Here is a 22,734-nt window from a genome sequence, read left to right on the forward strand (position 1 = left end):
ACACACACACACAGACATGTCAGTGTCACACTGTCACCACACACACAGACACACACACACACAGACATGTCAGTGTCACACTGTCACCACACACACACAAACACACACACACACAGACACACAAACACACACACACACACAGACATGTCAGTGTCACACTGTCATCACACACACACACACACACACACAGACATGTCAGTGTCACACTGTCACCACACACACACAGACACACACACACACAGACATGTCAGTGTCACACTGTCACCACACACACAGACACACACACACACAGACATGTCAGTGTCACACTGTCACCACACACACACAGACACACACACACACACATACACACACACACAGACATGTCAGTGTCACACAGTCACCACACACACACACATACAGACATGTCAGTGTCACACTGTCACCACACACACACAGACACACAAACACACACACATACAGACACACACACACAGACACACACACACACACAGACATGTCAGTGTCACACTGTCACCACACACACACAGACATGTCAGTGTCACACTGTCACCACACACACACAGACATGTCAGTGTCACACTCACCACACACACACACACAGACACACATATACACACACACACACACGCACACACACACACATGTCAGTGTCACACTGTCACCACACACACACACACACACACAGAGACACACACACACAAACACACAGACATGTCAGTGTCACCACACACACAGACATGTCAGTGTCACACTGTCACCACACACACACACACACACACACACACACACAGAGACATGTCAATGTCACACTGTCATCACACACACACACACAGACATGTGAGTGTCACACTGTCACCACACACAGACATGTCAGTGTCACACTGTCACCACACACACACACATGTCAGTGTCACACTGTCACACTGTCCCACACACACACACACAGACATGTCAGTGTCACACTGTCACCACACACACACAAACACACACACGCACACACACACACAGACATGTCAGTGTCACACACTGTCACCACACACACACACACACACACAGACATGTCAGTGTCACACTGTCACCACACACACACACAGACATGTGAGTGTCACACTGTCACCACACACACATACACACACACACATGTCAGTGTCACACTGTCACCACACACACACACACACACACAGAGACACACACACACAAACACACAGACATGTCAGTGTCACCACACACACAGACATGTCAGTGTCACACTGTCACCACACACACACACACACACACACACACACACAGAGACATGTCAATGTCACACTGTCATCACACACACACACACAGACATGTGAGTGTCACACTGTCACCACACACAGACATGTCAGTGTCACACTGTCACCACACACACACACATGTCAGTGTCACACTGTCACACTGTCACCACACACACACACACAGACATGTCAGTGTCACACTGTCACCACACACACACAGACATGTCAGTGTCACACTCACCACACACACACACACAGACACACATATACACACACACACACACGCACACACACACACATGTCAGTGTCACACTGTCACCACACACACACACAGACATGTCAGTGTCACACTGTCACCACACACACACAAACACACACACGCACACACACACACAGACATGTCAGTGTCACACACTGTCACCACACACACACACACACACACAGACATGTCAGTGTCACACTGTCACCACACACACACGTCAGTGTCACACTGTCACCACACACACACACATACATGTCAGTGTCACACTGTCACCACACACACACACACACAGACAGACATGTCAGTGTCACACTGTCACCACACACACACACACACATACACAGACATGTCAGTGTCACACTGTCGCCACACACACACACACACACATGTCAGTGTCACACTGTCACCACACACACACACGCACACACAGACACACACAGACAGATACACTCACACAGACATGTCAGTGTCACACTGTCACCACACACACACACACAGAGACACACACACAGACATGTCAGTTTCACACTGTCACCATTCTTTCAACAATGAAATTACTCCTAAAGAAACTAATCATACAGGAAATTCAATCAATGACTGTCACTATCCCCTGCCGATCGTAGTCAATTACCTGGTAGGGCTGAGATAAAGTCTCTCTGTAGCATGGGCTTGAGGAAGGCATTGATCTGGCCGTGCTGATAATGGCACATGAGTGAAAGTAAATGTTCCACAAAGAGCACTTGCTGTCCCTCGCACCACTTGTTGAAGTATTTGGTGCAGGCGTCGCGGTCACGCAGGAACTCCTCTGACTCCATCAGCTCTTTGTTCACAATGGACGGAGGCAGTTGTGTCGTGTCAATCTGCTCAGCCCACAAAGGAAAAAAAATTGGATAAAAATTGCTCAAGCAAAACCAAAGTATGCAGATGTCTTTGATTGGACTATTTTGACGAGCACCTGATTTCACAATGATGCCTCACATATGCCAAAAATGAGTTTTCTATTTTGCTGCCCCAATTTCTAAATGCATTTGTGTCCAACCTCAATGGGTCAGACCAGTGTAGTAGAAAATGTCTTAGTAGGCGCCTGAAACAAAAAGTCTACCCTCTAGACCATAAACTACAACAAAGAGACTTGAAAAACTCCCACTTATTTCATGCGTGACCTTGTCACCATCTATTAAACTCATTTTTCACACTACCTTTTTCCCTTTTTGTTGTTACTGACATGTTTGCTTTTATGTAATTAAATTGCTTGTGTTGCTATTTCAATTTTCTTTTTCTAGTCTCAAAAGGTGACATTTTTTACGCAAGTGTTCTATACTGAACCAAATTTATGTCAATAAATCAAACATTATCGCAATTCAGGACTTTCCTATTCATTGTCTTTGGATAAAATAATTGTCAATTTTGCTTTTGCGAGACCACTGAAGGAACTTTGTAATAAAGTTTTGGTGAGCTCTATCAGGCACGTGTAACACAAATACATGTATATATAGGTCTTCTGAGTGCCACAGACGGGACGGGTTACTACCATACAAAGAAGAGAGGAAATAAGGATAGATGTTGAACGGGGAAACAAGGAGCAAGCCACACCTGAGCACCTGCCAACCACCGACTAAGATGAAAATCTGCAACACAGAACATACACAAAAATAGGGGGAAAATGACTTAAGATACCGTATATATCTATACAGTGGAACCTGCCATGACGGCCACCTGTACAGACGGACACTTTCCATTCCCCCCTTGAGCTGTTTCTATATATTTTAACTGGCTTTAGCGGTCACCTGTCCAACCCGGCCGTGGCCACCCTATTTTATCCATCTTCAGCCAAATTTACCCGCCTCAGGCGGCCAGGTGTGGTCTCCACTTGCCCGATGCTTCGTTGTTAATTCTAAATCGGCCTCTGATGCCGTGGACAGTCCGTCATAGTCCATTCACCTGTCGTTAGTGTTAGTCCCTCCAGTGAATGTTTACAGAAGTTGACCAATGGGGAAACAATAAATTTTCAACTGCTGGTGAGGGAAGCGGGTGATCCGTCATAACCTATAAGCCCCGCCTACAACTCATGAACAAATCATGTGTGAGGTGACTGGTCACTGTTGAGTTTACCTAATCTGTACCAAAGTAACAATGGACGTCGACGTGAACTTGCGACAGAAATGTCGCTCGTTCTCCGAAGGGTGGTGACTCAGTGTTTGTTTTACCATCGAGCCTTTGCCAAAAGGTGGGGGTGTTTGCATGAGGACATTTTAAATCAACCACTGCTCATGGAAAAATATGTTTTCTTCTGAAAACATTATGCATATGGCAAGGAAATAAGTTGGTCAAGCTGCATGAGCAAGTAGATTAATGTGTGCATCTTATATCTCTTCATAGACAGATAATATAGTACTAAAAATAGGGCATTTTTCTTACTCATCTTGAGTGCACACGTAATTGAATGTTAAATATAGAATATTATTAATCTTAAACTATCAAACAGTAGTGCATTCAAACATTGAAAATATTTAGTATACACCATCATAACACTGTGTGTCCATTATAAGGGTTTAATTTTTTAATATTAATGATGTTATTGCAGAGTAAAATTTATAAGTTCGCTCATAACTTGTGTCATAATTACATCATCAGACTTTCCAAGGTCTAGAAAACCCAAATCGTTACACATATCATCCCCAGAAATGATCAGTATTAAACATTGGTTTGACATTGATCCATCAGAAGGGTAATTTTCCGCTCCGTCGCATGGTTTTGCTTTAATATGACTTTGATTGAGATAATCCAGGTTTGTCATAATGTTATGAACAAACACTTTATGATATTTCTGCAAAATATCATGTGAGGGACTTCCCACTGTTTCACAACATCTTTTTACATGGTGGATTAAACACGGAAGAGTATCGTGCTGATGACTCAAAAGAGAAGCGAAGAAGAGGCAAAAATATGCTTGTCATAATGGATTGTCATCATATTTTATTATGAACGTGACAGTGTGTCATAATGGTTATGAATGAAACCTTATTCCATGTAATTTACAGTTGTTTTGGGATGTATTTTTAATTTTAACCCAACTTAAGGGTAATGTTCCATCATCAGGTATTTTCAGCAACGTAGCAGACAGTTTGCGGAGAAAGTTTGCTGACAGTTGTTTATTATGTCAACCATCGGACTTTGGAACATGATGTGTTAGGAACTGGGCGATAAACGAGCAGTCAAACATGAATGCACGCGTGGCCGATGTATCCTCAGTGTTGAGGGATTCTTCAACAAGTTATCACGACTATCATTACATTACTGTATGGCTCAACTAAGCTGTACCTTGAGGCCCCTTTCCAAAGTTTTGCTGACGTGTAATGGCTCTACACGTCAGAGTATACAGAAATGAAGCAACGCTCCCTCTGGTGAAGCAAATTTTCGACGAGCTCAACTTGGCTCTGTTCTATCCTTGTGAGTATTGTTGCGATGTTAACGTGATTATTGTGGCAACGTGCATGAACATGCTTGGTTGAAACATTGAAAGTGTGAAGGAACAAACAGAAAGCCACAGCCGACAAGGAAATAGCCATCAAGTCCTTAGGTAAAGATGAAAAACACTCTGGTGTTGAATGGACGTGCCAGCTGTTCCTTTGGCCTTAAGAAGCAATGCGTCTTCTCTGTAGTACAAGATTAAAATATCGGCGCATCTTTTTACGTACTACAACGTTGCTGAGAACGATGTGGTGGGCTGAGACAGAACGAATTTGCAACGTACATAATCAACTTTCTGAAAGGAATCCTGGCTGCCAAAAGTAACTCTATACGGTGATGATTGGACATACCTAAGCTGCTTCTTTTTTGTGCTAGAAACAGGGTTCAAATTGAACAAAGAATACCAGAAAAGGAGCATCTTACAAACAAAAGTGGGTTTCCGAGCTCAATTATATCGAGAGGAGGTTGAAGACTTCCCTGCTATGTGTCAGCCCAGTATGTCCATAAAACACAGTCATCACGCTCAAACCCCATCCATACCATGGGAAATATCTGCAACACCAACGACTTTCAGGATTACAAGAGCATGTCCGACCATTTCCAACCCTGCAGGAGAGTCGGGGACTCTTCGGTGACGGACAGGAGGTGTATCCTGATGAGTCAGGGAGGTGAGCCCCACCAAATTCTCCCAAGAGGTCCAACCAACCAAAGTGGGAGCTGGTTGACCCAACGCCTGCCTACACTAGCTCCAGGAATATGAAAAACGGAGAAATGTCCAAACGATGTAAGAGGTCATGCCAGTTGACTACCATCCATTTTACAACGCTCTGTCAACTGACTAGCACTGAACATTGCTCATAGGGAAAGTAGAGACTTACAATCATGGAATTCAAATGTGATTTTGTCGTCTATGTAGCTTACACTGTTTCATTTTTTATTATAATGTAGGAATTCAAGCGTGAGAAATGATGAAAGATAGTGCACAGGAAGAAATGAGCCCATCTATGTGCAATCAAACGATACTAATATTCTTTCAATCACGCCCCAGACAATAAGATGCAAAGGGACCAAGTTTTAAATGTTATTATAATTCAGCCGAGAACCGAACCCATAACCTCCCGATCCAGATTAGAGCCCCAAGACCAAAATTTGCCATACCAACGCCCTGCCCTTGGGGGATATCGAACAAAAGTGGAGGTTTCTCAGAAAAATGCTTTTTAAAAAGTCTTGTCCTGGCTTTTTCAACAACTTAATTTGTGTTGGTTTGGGTTTTTGTTTGATATTTTTGTAAACACAGCGATGTCTTCTTATCAACAATTCTAGTCAAACAATTGATGACCTGGCACATTGGGACATTTCACGTAGTACAGCTAAAGTTCCACAAAGGCAGATATAGTCCCCCCCTCCCCTTCCTCTTGAATAACCTAATAGTGTTGATAGGGCATTGAACCTTAACCATTGCACATGTTCAAGTACATGTATTGGCCTTCAGACACCTGGTCGACGACTTCTAGTACTGGTAACCTAATGTAAAATACTAGGCGAGAGAGCAGCTAGGATGTTAAATTAAATTAATTAAAATTTTCATCATGAATCGACAGGTAACAAAGTTTGAACCCACACCTCCCAGTAACCAGGGTTAATTAATTTACAGACAAAGGGCCAGTCAAAGCACTAAACTTGTCATTCTAATCTAAAACATTTTGTGTATGAATCGACCAGGTTAAGATTCAAACCCAGTTTGAACCAGACAGCTTTCATTAAGATTTTTTTGTGATTCCATAACCGGCTACATGCGAAATAAAACTATCGGTTGTGGTATTTAAGAAAAATCAAGTAGTATTTGGTCCCAACACTTATAACTCAACCTTTTGTATAAAAATATGAAAGATTGTGCGCTGTGCGTTTTAACAATAATCGTTTTTTTGTCCCTCCTGTAAAATTTGCCTTTCTGCATGTAGCCGGTTTGTGAATCCCATCGACGTTATGTGAATGACATAACGTCGATGGGATTCACAAAGAACAATAAGTTAATTTTTTGGACCCAAAGTAAAATTTGTCATTATAGTAGGTAGCGTAAACACGGCCTCGTGGGCACTCGCGGCCTTCCGACCGCGTGGTATCGGTGAAATCGGGGTAATTCTGATCGCTGTTTCTTTGCTCTTTCGCTATAAAACACCAAGTGCCATACACCTTATAAAAGTTCAGCTTTTCCTCGTTACAATGGTGTAAGTTGTTTTTTTGTCCGATTAGTAGGAGCTGGAGAATCGCCGACGAAAGCGAAGCCCCTCGCGGTCGGAATGCGTGGTCGGCCGGTTGAAAAATTGACACGGGTGCATTCAAATGCTTCGCGGACCGAGGAATGATTAAATGCCGTCTTTTCATTGGCGGAGAACTGTAGAGCTTTAAAAGGGGTTTCCCGTGGTATGTGATTTGCCTTTGGCGTCTAAATAGAAAGCTTTAAAAAATACTGTCAAAATGTTTAAAGATAACTTTTTACCCACAATATGTAAAATACCGGCATAAAAAATATATCTAATAAAAGATCAGCTTATTTTCTATTAGAATACAGTAATCAGCTTGGAATTATTTTTCATCAATCCTTCAGGGAGACTCAGAAAGCATGTGACCCCGCACGCGGGGTACACTACAGTATAGAGCTGACTCGCTCGCCGCGGTGCGGCGCCGGCGGGGTCAACGCTCTGTGTTTTTGTTGAAATAACGACAGATCATCGTGTTTGAGGCGATAAAGTACTGATTTGTAATGATCTCACAGTCTTGAAAAAAATTAGGCTCCATATATTTGTTATAGCGATTGTACTCTGTTAATGTGGAGATGTTTAGTGCTCTTGGTACTCTTTTATTGTCTGTCAAACATGGGGTTGCAGCCAGTGACTGACTTAAACAAATTTGACCAAATTTTAAACAACTACCATTTTCTTAAAATTTGACTGAGAGGTTAAAGAATGGTACCAAAATGCTCAGTGGATATAGGCCTTTCAAATGGAACTGATAAATTTGGCATACAACTACTTTGAAAATTTAGTTTCTGGTACCTAATAATAGTTATGAACGACACAGTGTGTCATTACAGTTAGGAACAAAACATTATTAATTTTTAGGTCAAAATTGAAGTTTGTCATAATTGTGATGAAAGAACTATTTTAAAGGTATTCTAAGGGTTTTTCAGTAAATAAACTTGAATTCTTCCTACATAGAGGAATCTATCATATTTTAAGGAGAGTCTCATAAATGAAAACCATTTTATGTGAAACACAGAAAAATAAGTTAATTTTTGGGGCCCAAAGTAAAATTTGTCATATAAATAGTTATGAACGAAACAGTGTGTCATAATGGTTATGAACGAACTTTAAATTGATGTATAACATGCCCTATGACTAGTTTGCGTTTAAAAATAGCTGTTAAATGGTCTTTCATTTATCATTTGACTATAATTAGACAAGAGTGTTATTTTAGACAATTCTAGTCAATGAAACTTGACATAATTGATAGCATTTTGGCCACTTATTGTTCGTTCATAACTATTATGACACAAGAAAGTAATTTAATCAAAATAATTAATAAAGATTTTTATAAACTGTCAATTCTATGTATTTTTGGAAGTTGTTTGCTATGTCTCAAAATATAACCTCAGCCAAGCTGAAGAAAGGAACTTTGAGTATTCATAAATTTGTGTCATCATTGTTATTAACGAACTTTCTGCTATTTCCGTCATTCAAGTCGGAATTACACCAAGACCATTGCATATACAGCTTTGGCAGTTACTGAGTCTGAAAGAGCAATCATTAAACTATATATATGGATGATTAAAGAGTTATTGCATAAGTTTGATTTTGGACCTCATTTGTCACACCCAGGTATCCCACCTTTTGGCAAATGCTCAATTTAAAATAAACTTTATAACGTTAGAAAAATAAAGGTTTTTAAAAGTTCAACCAAAATTGAGAGAAACAAAACTATTTTAAAAAGTCAACCATAAATCGTTCGATTTCAGTCAAGTCACTATTTAAGCATTGAAGAACAAATTAATCCAAAATGATATTGCCAAATAAACTCAGGAAGGTAATCCTGGTAATGGCTATTTCAAACTCCAGGGGTTGACCATTTCTCTCCATCTAAAAACTCCATTATGTCAAGGGAAATTTTGAATACCCTGTGGCATGTTTTTGGGTCCAATTCAGACATTCTGTTCAACATTCAGTTTCAATTGTCTGATAGTTTGATGCTCTGTCAAAAAATCACAAAAACAGTAATTAAAGGGGCTCATGTTGGGGGGGAAATATTGTGACCGTTCATTTGTGAAACTTTCGGCTCACAAGGCTTTCCCTAGACATTTCTTGAAACCATACAAGGGCTACTCTTGAATTGTAGAGTGTGGCCCCATCCCACTGAAACCAGGCCTCTACAGCATTATAACACCTCCTCCCCTAAACTTTTTTCAAAACTTTCTCAGTATAGCGAGATATTCATCTGACATAGCTGTCGTGGTTTTACGTTCCTTGTCCTGAAACCAGAATGGGCTTAGACAAAGATGTGTTGAAAGTAGAGAAAGTTTTGCAGTGTTTGAATCCGGCCCACAAGCCTGGAGAGTGGAGTCGGCACGGAGCTACGTGCTACACGATTCGGCACTGAGCTACGTGTGCTACACTCTCCGGCACTGAGCTACGTGCTACACTCTCCGGCACTGAGCTGCGTGTGCTACACTCTCCGGCACTGAAAGCAGGGTTCCCATTCAATCAGGAAAACAGGGAAAAAGCCCAATCAAAACTGGATGAAACACATTTTACTTCTTAGGTCTAATTCTGAACATGGCTGTGCAGAAATTAGTTAAATTGACTCTACCTGATACAAAGTGGTACAGCTTTGGTCTTAAAGAATCAGTGCTGTTGTGCCATCACCCTTTCACAACTGAACAAAGCAGTTTAGCAAAAACAACAGCAATGGACTCTTGTGACCTAGATATATAGTCAATCACTTGCTGCCTACTGATCAAGCGACTTTTGCATGCAGCAAGCTTGCACATGATTCAGTTTCTGAACCAATTTCTGGCTCTAGTAGTCTTTTATCGCTGGATGAGTGGTGATTCTCAGTTAGCAAATAAATTAAAGAAGGCATGTGGAGTGCCTACCTGGTCAAAGATGACACAGCAGACTTCTCTTATTGTTTGTTTTAGTAAAAGTTTTACGGCGTTCGCAATTGCATAAGGTTATATGAGTGCGCAAAAAAAAGTTGTTGATTCTGTTCGCAACAGCACATTGCACAGTCATGGTTTGGGTCAACATGTTCACTAAAGCTATGGCCCAATAGACAGCGTGTCTGCCTTTGAGGGCAGCTTCTCTTAGCTTTTTAAAAAGAAAGAAAAAAAAAAATCCCACAAACACAGTAATTCCTCTTGTTCTAGAAATCTGTTGGCACACTGAACGCATGCATAGTAAGTTTGGCCTTTCTTCTGATCGGTTGCCAAGGTTAATTAATTCATTTATCGATCAAAGGGGTATTCCTGCAATTTTAGAAAAGGGCTACCACTGAACCCGAAGCGGAATGGCCCCAAAATTACACCCTGGCGCCCTAGAATATAGAAAACAAGAATTATTATGTATATCAGATATCTCTGAAGGTGCTTTATTACTACCCATATATGAGCCATTGCCAAAACGTGGGGAAAAACACATACATCTCACATTAGTGTGCATAAATGTGATGCTTTAAAATAGTATTTATTCCTCCAAAACTTATACACATGTTAAATATAGGATGTACAACCTGCATTAGCAGTTTTAGACCCAGTGTCAGCTTTACAATTTAAGTTTGTACATTTTGTGCCAAAAATGTTCGTTTTTTTGTGATTCCTGGACTGTCATTTTGAGCACACCAATGCAAACTTCCAAGAATGTCCAAAATTTAGTATTTTTGGGTGGTTTTTTTTTTTAACCTGTGCTTTGATCCTATGCTATTTGAGATCGAGAAAGGTTCACTTGCTCAAGAAATCGGTTTATTAGTTTGCAAATAAACGAACAATTCGGATCACTTGTGCGTCAGCCGTGTCGTCACGGACTAGGTGTTTCAGAAAACACCATTATTTTTTTGTAGAATCACCACAGCTGGTTAAATGTTTTTGCTTTTCGTCGTTTATTCAATACTTCAAAAGCCGCGATGCGCGAAAGGAACATCGGGTTCCTAGATCTACGACTTCGGTCGGCTGTTTAACATTCGCCGTGATTGGCGTCACTTTGCGACGTACAGGAAGTCCGAATTTTAGCCTACTTTTGTTTTGAACGGATCATCAACAGTGCCCGGATATAATTGTTTTCTCGAGTGACTTCCCCTTAACCGCTTCCCCAGAACAGCGGAAGCAACGGTTTTTAGGCTACCCTGTTTTTAGGCTACCCTATTGAATATTTTAGTGAAATTGCGGTGTTTACATTGGATTCCTGGATCAAGAGTGTGATGTGTGAACAAACTTTGAGAAATGAATCATTTTTGTGGTTATAGATTTAGCTTTTGTGCTTAGTGATGACGTTTGGGGTGTCGTCATGCAGCCGTACAAGACTGACGTACTACAAATTACGTTTGCCTAAGAGCAAACATTTTTTATGTCATGGTTTTTAATTTTTAAAATCCATTGATAAATAAAAAAGTTATTGGGATTTTTATTTGCAAAATATTGGAGGACCTTCATATAGGAAAATATCGCCAAAATGTGGGACATGTTTTGATGCATTTTGAGGAAAAACCGTTTATAAGTCAGCAATGAATTGGAGCATATGAATGAAACTTGGCATCTTCATGTGATTTTTAGTGCAGAATCTAGTTCTGCTATCACTTTTTCGATGTCTTTATTACTTTGGATCTTAAAGACTGATATTTGCGTGAAATTTGTTGAATTGCGTGACATCGTTTTTATCGCGACGCGATCACTCCTTCTAAAACTCAGTAAAGCACTATCGGGAAAACCCGCGATGTAGTCATCGGTGACCTATTTAGTTATATGCAGCCCATCACATGCCGCCTAGCGATCACACGGTTCTAGTAATCGTTCGGGATTGTACGCTGGCATGTCGTTAGTTTTTAACCTTTCCTCTCATTGGCTGCCGAGTTTCATTTATTTTCGTAAACGAGTTTTCCCGTAACTATACTTAGAAGAGAGTCACTTCTGATTCCGAGCGGCCCAAAAATTACCCCTCGCGCGGAGGCCGATTTCCAGCCCAAGGCGCCGCGGGCGATTGGCATTGCTAATAAAGGGCACAGACGCTGACCTTTTTTCAATGGAAAATTTCAGCATGCCTTATATGGAAAATGACATGTAAATTACAGGTCAAAGTTATTAGTGACCAATGATTTTGCAAGCTATCTTGACCTCACAGACCGTCTCTTGGCCAGAGATCGTACTGACAAAATAGTTCACTCAGCTAAAAAAGTGTCAGCGGAAGTCCGCACATCGGTTAAGATGACTCTGCAGTCTTTGTTTTGAAGCTCTCTTTCAATTCACCAGAAGAATATAATATAGCACAGTTTATTAGTTTCACTTCTGTTATATGTATTTTCACACAAGTAGGGTAACTCTGATCGCAAAGTCTGCACTTTTTCAAAGAGGGTGCCACAAGTATTGAGGACACTTTTTTAATTGGCTCAATTATAGAGGAGTGAACTATCTTGTTATATACACGATCTTGGTTCAGCGGAGCGCTTATCAAGGCTGTGAGCATACTTTTATTAGCAATGACAATGAAAAATTAAATTTTCATCCGAATTGCTTAAAAATGGGCTTAAATGAAACTAGAGTAAATTCTAAGAACTGTGGTTTTTAAATTTTAAAAATCCATTGATAAATAAAAAAGTTATTGGGATTTTTGTTTGCAAAATGTTGGAGGACCTTCATATAGGAAAAAATCGCCAAAATGTGGGACATGTTTTGATGTATTTTGAGGAAAAACTGTTCATAAGTCAGTAATGAATTGGAGCATATGAATGAAACTTGGCATCTCCATGTGATTTTTAGTGCCAAATCTAGTGCTGCTATCACTTTTTCGTTGTCTTCATTACTTTGGATCTTAAAGACTGATATTTGCGTGAAATTTGTTGAATTGCGTGACATCGTTTTTACCGCGACGCGATCACCCCTTCTAAAACTCAGTAAAGCGCTATCGGGAAAACCCGCGATGTAGTCATCGGTGACCCATTTGGTTATAGGCAGCCAATCACATGCCGCCTAGCGATCACGCGCCTCTTGCATGCCGGCACCTCGCGTTTGGAATGCGCGATTAAGTTTCTAGATCTAGTGTTTTATCAATGGGTGGGTGGTAATTTTAAGTTGGTACGGAAAATCTACTAAACGCAGAGATCTGAAATTTTACAGCAATAAAGAAGACATGTGGGGCGCTTGTGTGGTCGGCGATCAACCCGCAGCTCCGCTTAGTTTTCGAACCGCAGAGGAAATTCTCACAAACACGGCAATATCTCCGGTTCTAGTAATCGTTCGGGATTGTACGCTGGCATGTCGTTAGTTTAACCTTTCCTCTGGTTGGTTGCCGAGTTTCATTTATTTTCGTCCAGGAGTTTTCCCGTAACTAAACTTAGAAGAGAGTCACTTCTGATTCCGAGCGGCCCAAAAAATACCCCTCACGCGGAGGCCGATTTCCGGCACAAGGCGCAGCGGGCGATTGGCATTGCTACTTTTATCTAAATCTAAGAGCCGTACGTAGGGAGGGCAGTACGCATAGCTATTAGGCTATGCGTACGGGTGGGCCGTACGCACAGCTACGGGCTAAAAATAAACAAAGAAAAATACCTGAGCCCTGAGCATAGGCATGAGACATGAGAGTAGGCCAAGGAAGTAAAATAATAATATCACTCAAACTCAAACATAGATTAGGCCTAGATTCTAGTCCACCTTATCTAGATCTAGATCTAGATCTAGATTTTTTCTCTCCACCTGACATTTTAGTTGATCAAGACAAACAAGTAGCGGGCCTCATAATAATATGGGAAAATTAGGAAAAGTAATTGATGAATATGGTGTGTCCAGCAGATAATTAACCCCACAAACTAAAACTAAAACTTGATTTAGAGACCCTGCTCTTGTCTTCTTCGAACAGACGACACACAATGGTAGAAACTTGCTTTTAAAATTTAATCAAAAATATACTTGTTCAAAACAATAGATCTAGATCTAGTATTATTGGAGTATGCGTATTTCTGACAGGAAGAAAAATATTTATCATCGAATAGGGTTACAGCGATCTTGTCATTATTCAGGGAACTAAGACTAAGAAGGCGAAGGTAGGGAGTAGGGGCCCTTCCTTTCCGTTGTGGACGACGAACATCGTACTTGTTTTGATCATTTTCTAGAGCGAAGACTCACCTTTCTGTCAGTATCATCTGGTAAACTACAGGTTTCCATATTGGTCTCTTGAACTCCAGAGTCTGATAAATCGGACATTATTTACATAGAGACAATATGGGTGGAAGGGCAGGCCCAAACAGCGTCTAGAAAATCGGTTTCCACCCTTGATGTTCTTCCTTTTTTCTCAGAGACAGAAAATGTGTGACGTCATGAAATTTACAGAACTAACGGGAAGGTGCGATGTCAGTTTAAAAGTTATTTATTAATAGACCAGATACAAAATACTTGAATTATAATAAATCTGTATGAATTATGTGGTAATCAAATCATAAAAATAAGTTACAGAATTAAAAAACACAAAATATCCACTCCCAGTGGAACAGCTCTATAAATAGATTTTTCTGAGGAAGTTGCGCTCGTCACCCACAGATTTCGTTTTATTACTTGTCACTTGTCAGCAAATTCGCTGCGCATGCGATGATTGTAGCCTAGGCAAGGAGATTAAAAGTTCTAAACTCCTTGAGCCTAGGCCTTCTCAGAACTGAGAAGGCCTAGATTCAAGCCTATCCCAAGAACTGAGAAGGCCTAGATTCTAGCCTATCCCAAGAACTGAGATGGCCTAGATTCTAGCCTATCCCAAGAACTGAAAAGGCCTAGATTCTAGCTGCATTCGACTATTCAAATTAGGCTATTCAAATTAGTAGTTGTGTAATGATGAGAAATCAAATGCATGTACTAGATGAGAGAACTAGGGTAGGAGGGTGGTGGAAAACACCCAGTTACTTGAGAACATCTCATTTCTTTTTTTATTTCCGATCTGGCTCTCCAAAAGGAAAAGACCTATCTATGCCGGCTGTAGGCCTAAAATCTTTGCTCCACAGCTAGTATGTTGCACCCCTTTTTTTCTCGAAGTAGAGTAGGATGCATGATCGGGGGTCTTAGAACAAATTTAGAGCGATAAAATGAATCCACCTTTCTCCGTCATCCACTTGGCTCTCCAAGGAGATTGCTCTGTCTCGTTTGCATTCAATTTTGTCAGTGGAAGCCATAGAGTTATCTCCTTTTTGAACCTAGTGCATATTGTAGAGTTACATCAATGGTGGAAGCCATAGAGTTACACGTGTATCTCCTTTTTAAACCTATAGGGCCTAGAAGATCTAGTGTACATCTATGGTGGAAGCTGACCTGTCTATTCCCAGTGTCCCAGAAATTTTACTGCAAGCATAAAATATTATTGAGCGACCCGCGTGGGCCTCTTCAAATTAGCTCATATTATGATTTCTTTTCCATCCAAGAAATTCCCAGAAGTATCCTATGAAGCAACATGATGTTACTTCTTTTATATTTTCACTGTCTTACAGGACTGTCCAGCATTGTTTACAAATAGGCTTACATGTTTGTATGATTGTTACACAACTGATGCCTCACCATAATTGCCATGATTAAAATCCCTATAGCACAACACCTTGATTAGCACTATTTTTGGTGGTTCAAATCTCTTAAGTTTATAAAAGGGGAACAAAACTTTGGGAATCTTTTTTTTTGTAATTTTGGTTTTCGTGGTTGGTGGATTATAAAAATAAAAATAATTATTTAAATCCCGAATCAGAAAAAAGCCAAGGACGAAGAGTTACGAACGATCGTCCGTCAATCATCTAACAAATATGGCGCCGCCCATGTACGCAGATCTGAAACTAGATTGGAAAGCAATGCCCGACAACCTTCTTGAACTTGTGGAGACGGCCTTATCACGTATGGTTACGTTAGCAAATGTTTTTTCTAGCTTGGAAGTGGTTTTAGGAAGAAATTTCAAACCAATCCACCCAATCTAGATCTAGAATCGGTAGTTTCCTCCTCGCAATTATTTATTATTGTTATGGACCAATGGAATGGCCTATTGTTATTGTTATTCGCCGGTTTTGGCCCAAGAGTAGGGGGGGGGGGGGGGCATGCCCCCCTGATTTTACCATAATTTGTTGTTTTCCAGTTGTTAGGTTTGATATCTTAGCTCGCCGCGCTTCAAATGTGTATAGATCTAGATCTATAATGACTCTAGATCTAGATCTACATTCTAGACGTCTAGAATCTAGATCTAGATCTAGAATCTAGATATAGATCTAGATCTAGACTCTATATCAAGACCAATATCTAGATCTAGGACTGTGTAATTAAATTAGATCTATGTCAAAAGTCAAAGTCAAAAGACTGCACTCTCTTTGTCCAATGGCAGTGTCTACATACAGTAGTCAGTAACTGTAACCGACAACTCGGGGTCTTTCCACCAGCACTATTTACAGCATCATCATTACTTCCACAAGCATGCAATGAAATGTAGAGCGACGCAAACTATTTTTAGGTAAGGCGGCCATCTTGTTTGACGTGAGACTGGGATACCCCTCCGATCACGTGACTACATCTAAATATAGCCAACCGCATGGCGCCAAAGATGGAAGTGTCTATGTATATCAAGCTTTAAAGTCTACTTCTCGCTGTTGGAAGTTCTAATGGCCAAATGGACAGCGTGTCTACGTTTGAAGTCATACAATTATCTTATGAATGTGGTATCGAATCCCGGTCAAGAAAGGTTTTTTGTTTTTTTTCTCTTCTCCTCCTCCCGACTGACCAACAGTTTGTTTGTCCCATAAATCATATTTGTTGTTTTGTAGTTTTTTTTATGTATGTAGTGATAGCATGCAATAGGGGGTGGGGGGGTTAATCCTCCAGCGTCTTTACGACAGTTTTCGTGCGGTGTATTGTCTTTGCGTTTACCGTGTTTCAATTTCAAGCATCAGCTTTCTTACTGTTCTGAGCATCAACGAATCTAAGCGACCTTCCATCTTGTCCAAGTACTAGGAATTCCGAAATGTTATTACCATACCAGAAACATGTCATTCGATGCGGTCAGGGTTGGTGACTTTTAATATTTTTAAACTATAAAAATTGAAAAAATCGATTTTTAAAATTTAAATCAGATTTTTAAAATTTTAATCAGATTTTTTTTTTTAAATCGATTTTTTTAAAAAACATCGACACAGTTTGGGATTTTTGGTGGCTAAAAAAGCATGTTCTTTTAGTGCAAAATGCATTGTCTTTATTTTAACTAATGATTAATTTAAGCAACTGCAAAAGAAAACAATCTGCTATATCAGTGAATTAATTATGGCTACAGACAAAAAATGAAGAAAATGTCTGTCTAAAAGGAAAGGGGGGGGGGGGGGGTAATTATGCATAGATCTAGATAAACTTGCAGTTTATTACAGTGTGTGTGCGTGCGCGCGCTTGTGTTTGTCTAAAAAGAAAATGCTAATTTCAGTTATGAAAAAATAAATAAATTGAATACTGTATTATTATTTTACAATGACAGGGGGGAAAGCAGACTTTTAAGCATCATTATATTAGTAGTCTACTAAACCTTATATATCTGTCTTATAAAACCAAGGACAGGAATTCTGAATGTTTAACTATGTAAAAACTGAATACATTTTTTAAAAAGTGATTTAAATCACTGATTTTTATTTTAAAAATCAAGTTGATTAAAATTTTAAAAATCAACTGATTTAAATCAACCCAGCTCTGATTTCAATTATGGAAAAAAAAAGTAAATAGAATACTGTATTATTTTACAGTGAAAGGGGGGAAAGCAGACTTTTAAGCATGATTATATTAGTCTACTAAACCTTATATCTGTTTTATGAAACCAAGGAAAGGAATTCTGAATGTTGAAATATGTAAAAACTGAATAAAAATACATTTTTAAAAAAGGGATTTAAACCACTGATTTTTATTTTTAAAATCAAGTTGATTTAAATTTAAAAAATCGACTGATTTAAATCAACCCAACCCTGCATGCGGTACCTCCATGGCCTTCTTAAAATAGTCTGTGGGTATCCCAGGAAGTGATGACATCACATTTCTAAAATTAGCAGCCAATCAGGGAGATGCGTTGTTCTACGTTTATTCGCATGTCTTCCACAACCATTTGTCTTTCCATCTGTTACTGTTTGTTTCATTTTGTTGTGTGTTATAAGTTTTTCTGTAATTATTTATTTTTAAAAATCGAATAGCGTGAAATCGACAACAGTGGCCTCTTCCCAACATCTCTTCCCCCAGCAAGCCGAGAGTGCGTGATCGCTATGCACAATCTCATTGGTTGACATAATTAACTTTGCCCCCGGCAAGGTCAACTCAATTTGGTTGTTCTGTTCATACTAAAGATGCAGGGAGGGCCAGTTTCGATAGATCTAGTAACTGGATATTAAAACTCACATCTCGATTGTTATCAATATTATCCAAAAAAATTTCATAAATTGTAAAGTTACCTGGCGGTCCGATGCGTGGGGTCTGTCAGGGGGCCCCCGTCCAAGATAGGTGTTGTCTTGTCGTGGTCCTGAGTTCGACTGACTACCTCCGTGAGTCTCTCAGACGATCTCTCTATTTTTCGCGCCCAGCTCTTGACGTCATCCAAGGGCGTGCTACTCCCCTAATTATCTAGTTCCCACAGTAAAGATAAGAGTCATGTCCCTTGACATCACATCCCCCTCACAAGCAATTTCAAGAACAATTTAAAATGCTAAACGCATCAACCAGAAACTGAAACTACAACTCTGAAACATTATATACACTGTACACAGCAGAAACTTTGTCTACAAGTCGAGTCTCTGCGGAGGCCTGACATGGCGTCCCGACTTCGTTATGTAGTCAGACATAGTGGAAGTATCATAAAGGGTTGTGTCTGACTCTAGTGACTCCGCTGGTAATCCTGGCTGATGGTGAGGCAACATAGAAGACTCTCTGGGGATCACAAGATGGTTACTGTCGTCGCCTACCGTCCTCAGTCGGATCTGGTGACGATTACGAACCTTCAAGCCGTTGTCCGTTTTCAAGAGGTATGATCTGTCTCTCGATCTTTCCACAACCGTAGCCTTGGCATCCCTTGGGGTTTTAACCCAAACTGGCTGTCCTTTTGACAAGTCTGACATGGGCTTGGCGCAATGTCTTCGATCGTAATCCTGTTTCTGCCTCTGCCTGAAAGCTGCGTCAATCTTCCTGAACACCTGCCTTTCTCCCCCCTTTGAGACCAATTTTTCTGGGCAGGGAATGTCTACCCCTAGTAAACAAAGACTATCTCTGGCGGACTGCACGGAGGAAACCCCCGGGGTTCAACGGGTGGAAAGGCGGACCCAGCAAAGCGCTGTGGAGCGCAGCATAGGGCACAGTGAGGCACACAAGACACTGCTGACCATCCACTGCATCCTGGCCTCTCTCCAGTCGTCTCAACCATGTCCTGCCACTGGCTACAGATGGGCCGGGACGAGAGAGTGAGGCTGACGACCTGCACAACTCTCCCTCTCTGTAATCCAAGTCGAGCACAAGTCGTGACTTCCTTTTACAACAAGGAACTGCAGGCATGATCTTCGCCGCCCGCCAACTCCAGGAAAAATGCCAGGAGCAACACTGAGACTTACTCGTGACCTTTATGGATCTAACGAAGGCCTTCGACACTGTCAGCAGAGACGGACTGTGGCGGACCATGGAGAAGTATGGATGTCCAAGTAAGTTCATCACCATCGTCAGACAGCTTCACGATGGTATGATGGTGAAGGTGTTAAGGGACGGAGACGAGTCAGACACCTTCCCTGTGACCAACCACGTTAAACAAGGGTGTGTCCTTGCCCCAACTCTTTTCAGCATGGTATCCTCCGCCATGCTAACAGATGCCTTTCACAGCAGTGAAGATGACATCTGTATCAGGTACAGAACCGACAGCAGGCTGTTCAACATCAGGCGCTTCCAGGCCGTTACCAAGGAGAAAGAAACAGTCGTCAGGGAACTTCTCTTTGCAATGACTGTGCACTCAACGCTAACACAGAAGAGTGTATGCAAAACGAAATGAACTGTTTCGTCTTAGCCTGTGACAACTTCGGCCTCACCATCAATACCAATATCAATCCAGCCCCTGGACAACCATACACAGTGCCACCAATCATGGTGAAGGGACAGAAACTCCTGGCAGCTGACCACTTAACCTACCTAGGCTGCACACTGTCACGTGCTGTACGTATATATATATACAGTAAATTAACAGTAGGGCCGCCTTTGGGAGGCTTCGCAAGAATGTCTGGGAGCCCAGAAGACTCATGCTCTCCACAAAGCTGAAGGTCTACCGGGCAGTGGTTCTTACCATTCTTCTCTACGCCAGAGAGGCCTGGACTGTCTACAGCAGACACGCCAAGCAGCTCAATCGGTTCCACCTGAGCTGTCTTCGTAAAATCCTCCGCTTCAGATGGCAGGACAAAGCCCCAGACACTGCTGTTTTAGAGCGAGCCGGAACCCCCAGCATCTACACCATCCTCCACAAAACGCGAGCCAGATGGGCCGGTCCCGTGATCAGAATGGCGGACAGCCGGTTGGCCTAACAGCGGATGTATGGAGAGCTGCTCCGTGGCAAGCGCTCAGTTGGAGGGCAGAAAAAAACGTTTCATGGACTGCCTCAAAGTCTCTCTAAAAGAACTTGGAATCCTGAATGACTCGTGGGAAACGTTGGCCCAAGATCGTCCCACGTGGCGCTGCAAGCTAACGAAGGGAGCCAAAGCAGCTGAAGCCAAACAAAATCGCGACGTGTGTAAGTCTAGACCTGGCTTCACCACAAGTCCAACAGCAGACTACCCGTTCTGAGCCTGGATAAGCCTAATCAGCCGTCTACGGACCCACAATCACCGTTAACAGACCCTTTTGTGAAGTCATGGTCATCTTCATAAGCGAAGGACGAACAACATTGTTTGCCTAACAGGTTATGTTGCTGTGTAGAGGCTAGCATACGACAACGTTTGATTCCACAGTCCATGGCGCAGTTCATTACGTAGATCTATGTCCAGATTAACTTATCCTTGTAATATTGATCAGTTGCCGAAGAAAAAAATAACTGTGTCGCATTGGTTTCTCTGCTGGCTTTCCTCGCCTGGACTATTTGTACCCCTTCCCCAATATCCCCTCAGACACACGCACACAGTCACACACGTGCTGGCTGCCTGGTGCGACCCCGACACGCTAAGACATGGATGCGAGATTACAACGCCTGTTTTGGTGTGAAAGGAGGCCGCTGATTGGTCGCATAGAGAGCAGTTCAGCCTGCAAGCGAATTGGTTGAATTCCAGCTTGCTCATTTATGTGCTTGTTGAATCAGAGTTATTTTTATTGATTTTTGTGAATAAAAAAGTCGGGGAATCCAACTCGTTTTGTTGAATCCGAGTCAGTTAATAGAAATTGGATTAGTAGAAACCGAGTTCCACTATATGTAATCAAAATGTGTGTGAGAGGAGAGGTGGGAAGTGCAGTGGACAATCCCATTTTATGTGTGGCAGAGATTTCAAATATTTTATAAAAATTTATGAAGAAAAGATTTTGTTAATCTAGCCCCAATTATTGTGGAAAACTATGATTTAGTTCTGACAAATTGACACAACCACAAAGTAAGGATGACATTGATTCACCCATTAAAGAGATATTTGAGGAGAAATTGCGCCACTAATTTTTTTGCTGCCCTGTAGATTTCGATCAACACATACATATAAGAAACTTTGCATGGCACATCTGCAGGCCAGCAACCAAACAAAAATATTTTTACAAAAAAATTAATCTTGATCAAGTACAGTGATAAAAATGTTATTCTCTTTGTGCCCTATATTAAAAACGGCTCGTTGGATGCCAGCTATATTTATGCAGTACACTACTACAGGATTGCTTAAAGACAGAAGTGGTTGAGCCTGGCATTTACAAACGTCCTTATCATTTCTGAGTATCTGGGGTAGGAAAAGTTTATGGCAGTACATGTATTGATGAAGTTTTTTCCTTTGTGAAACACAAATGCTTTTTATAACGTTTTTCAGTCGGGTATGAACGTATTGCATTCAACAATCACGTGGAAGAGCTCAAGGGTGGGAAAGGCAAAAGGCAAAGAGAAAAGGTAAGTCTCTTAGAGGAAGTTTGGAAATGTATATTGTCAAGGGGGGTCGGCGTCAGGTCGGCATGTAGTCATAGTCATTAGTGGTAGTGGTAGAAGTTACAATAGTTAGTAGTTGTAGTTTGTAATAGTAGAAGTTATAATACATGTAGCAGTTGTAGCTTTTAATAGTAAAAATAGTTTTAGTAATCAGTAGTATTATTCCCAGCTGGAATTATGTGGCTTTCTCTCTGTTGTTTCTGTCAGTCACGATATAGTCTGTTGTTTCTGTCAGTCACGATATAGTCTGTTGTTTCTGTCAGTCAAGATATAGTCTGTTGTTTCTGTCAGTCAAGATATAGTCTGTTGTTTCTGTCAGTCAAGACATAGTCTGTTGTTTCTGTCAGTCAAGATATAGTCTGTTGTTTCTGTC

General features: G+C 41.0%; 2 protein-coding genes across 2 annotated transcripts in view; one reads left to right on the forward strand and one right to left on the reverse strand.

The window, feature by feature from the left end:
- Positions 1-14,578, reverse strand: part of LOC101853342 (F-box/WD repeat-containing protein 1A) — a 44,321-nt gene extending 29,743 nt beyond the window's left edge. The window contains exons 1-2 of the mRNA XM_013086511.2: positions 14,381-14,578; positions 2,159-2,387 (exon numbers count right to left, since the gene is read on the reverse strand). Coding sequence (XP_012941965.2) covers positions 2,159-2,387; positions 14,381-14,458 — 307 coding nt within the window. The 5' untranslated portion in view covers positions 14,459-14,578. The remainder of the gene's footprint in view (positions 1-2,158; positions 2,388-14,380) is intronic.
- A 1,420-nt stretch (positions 14,579-15,998) lies between these two features.
- The window catches only part of LOC101853575 (ribonuclease P protein subunit p30), a gene marked incomplete in the record, with an annotated part of 22,786 nt that continues 16,050 nt past the window's right edge, over positions 15,999-22,734 (forward strand). The window contains 2 exon segments of the mRNA XM_005105523.3: positions 15,999-16,114; positions 22,249-22,325. Coding sequence (XP_005105580.2) covers positions 16,027-16,114; positions 22,249-22,325 — 165 coding nt within the window.

This window comes from Aplysia californica, unplaced genomic scaffold (genome assembly GCF_000002075.1).
Source record: "Aplysia californica isolate F4 #8 unplaced genomic scaffold, AplCal3.0 scaffold00474, whole genome shotgun sequence".
NCBI lineage: Eukaryota > Metazoa > Mollusca > Gastropoda > Aplysiida > Aplysiidae > Aplysia > Aplysia californica.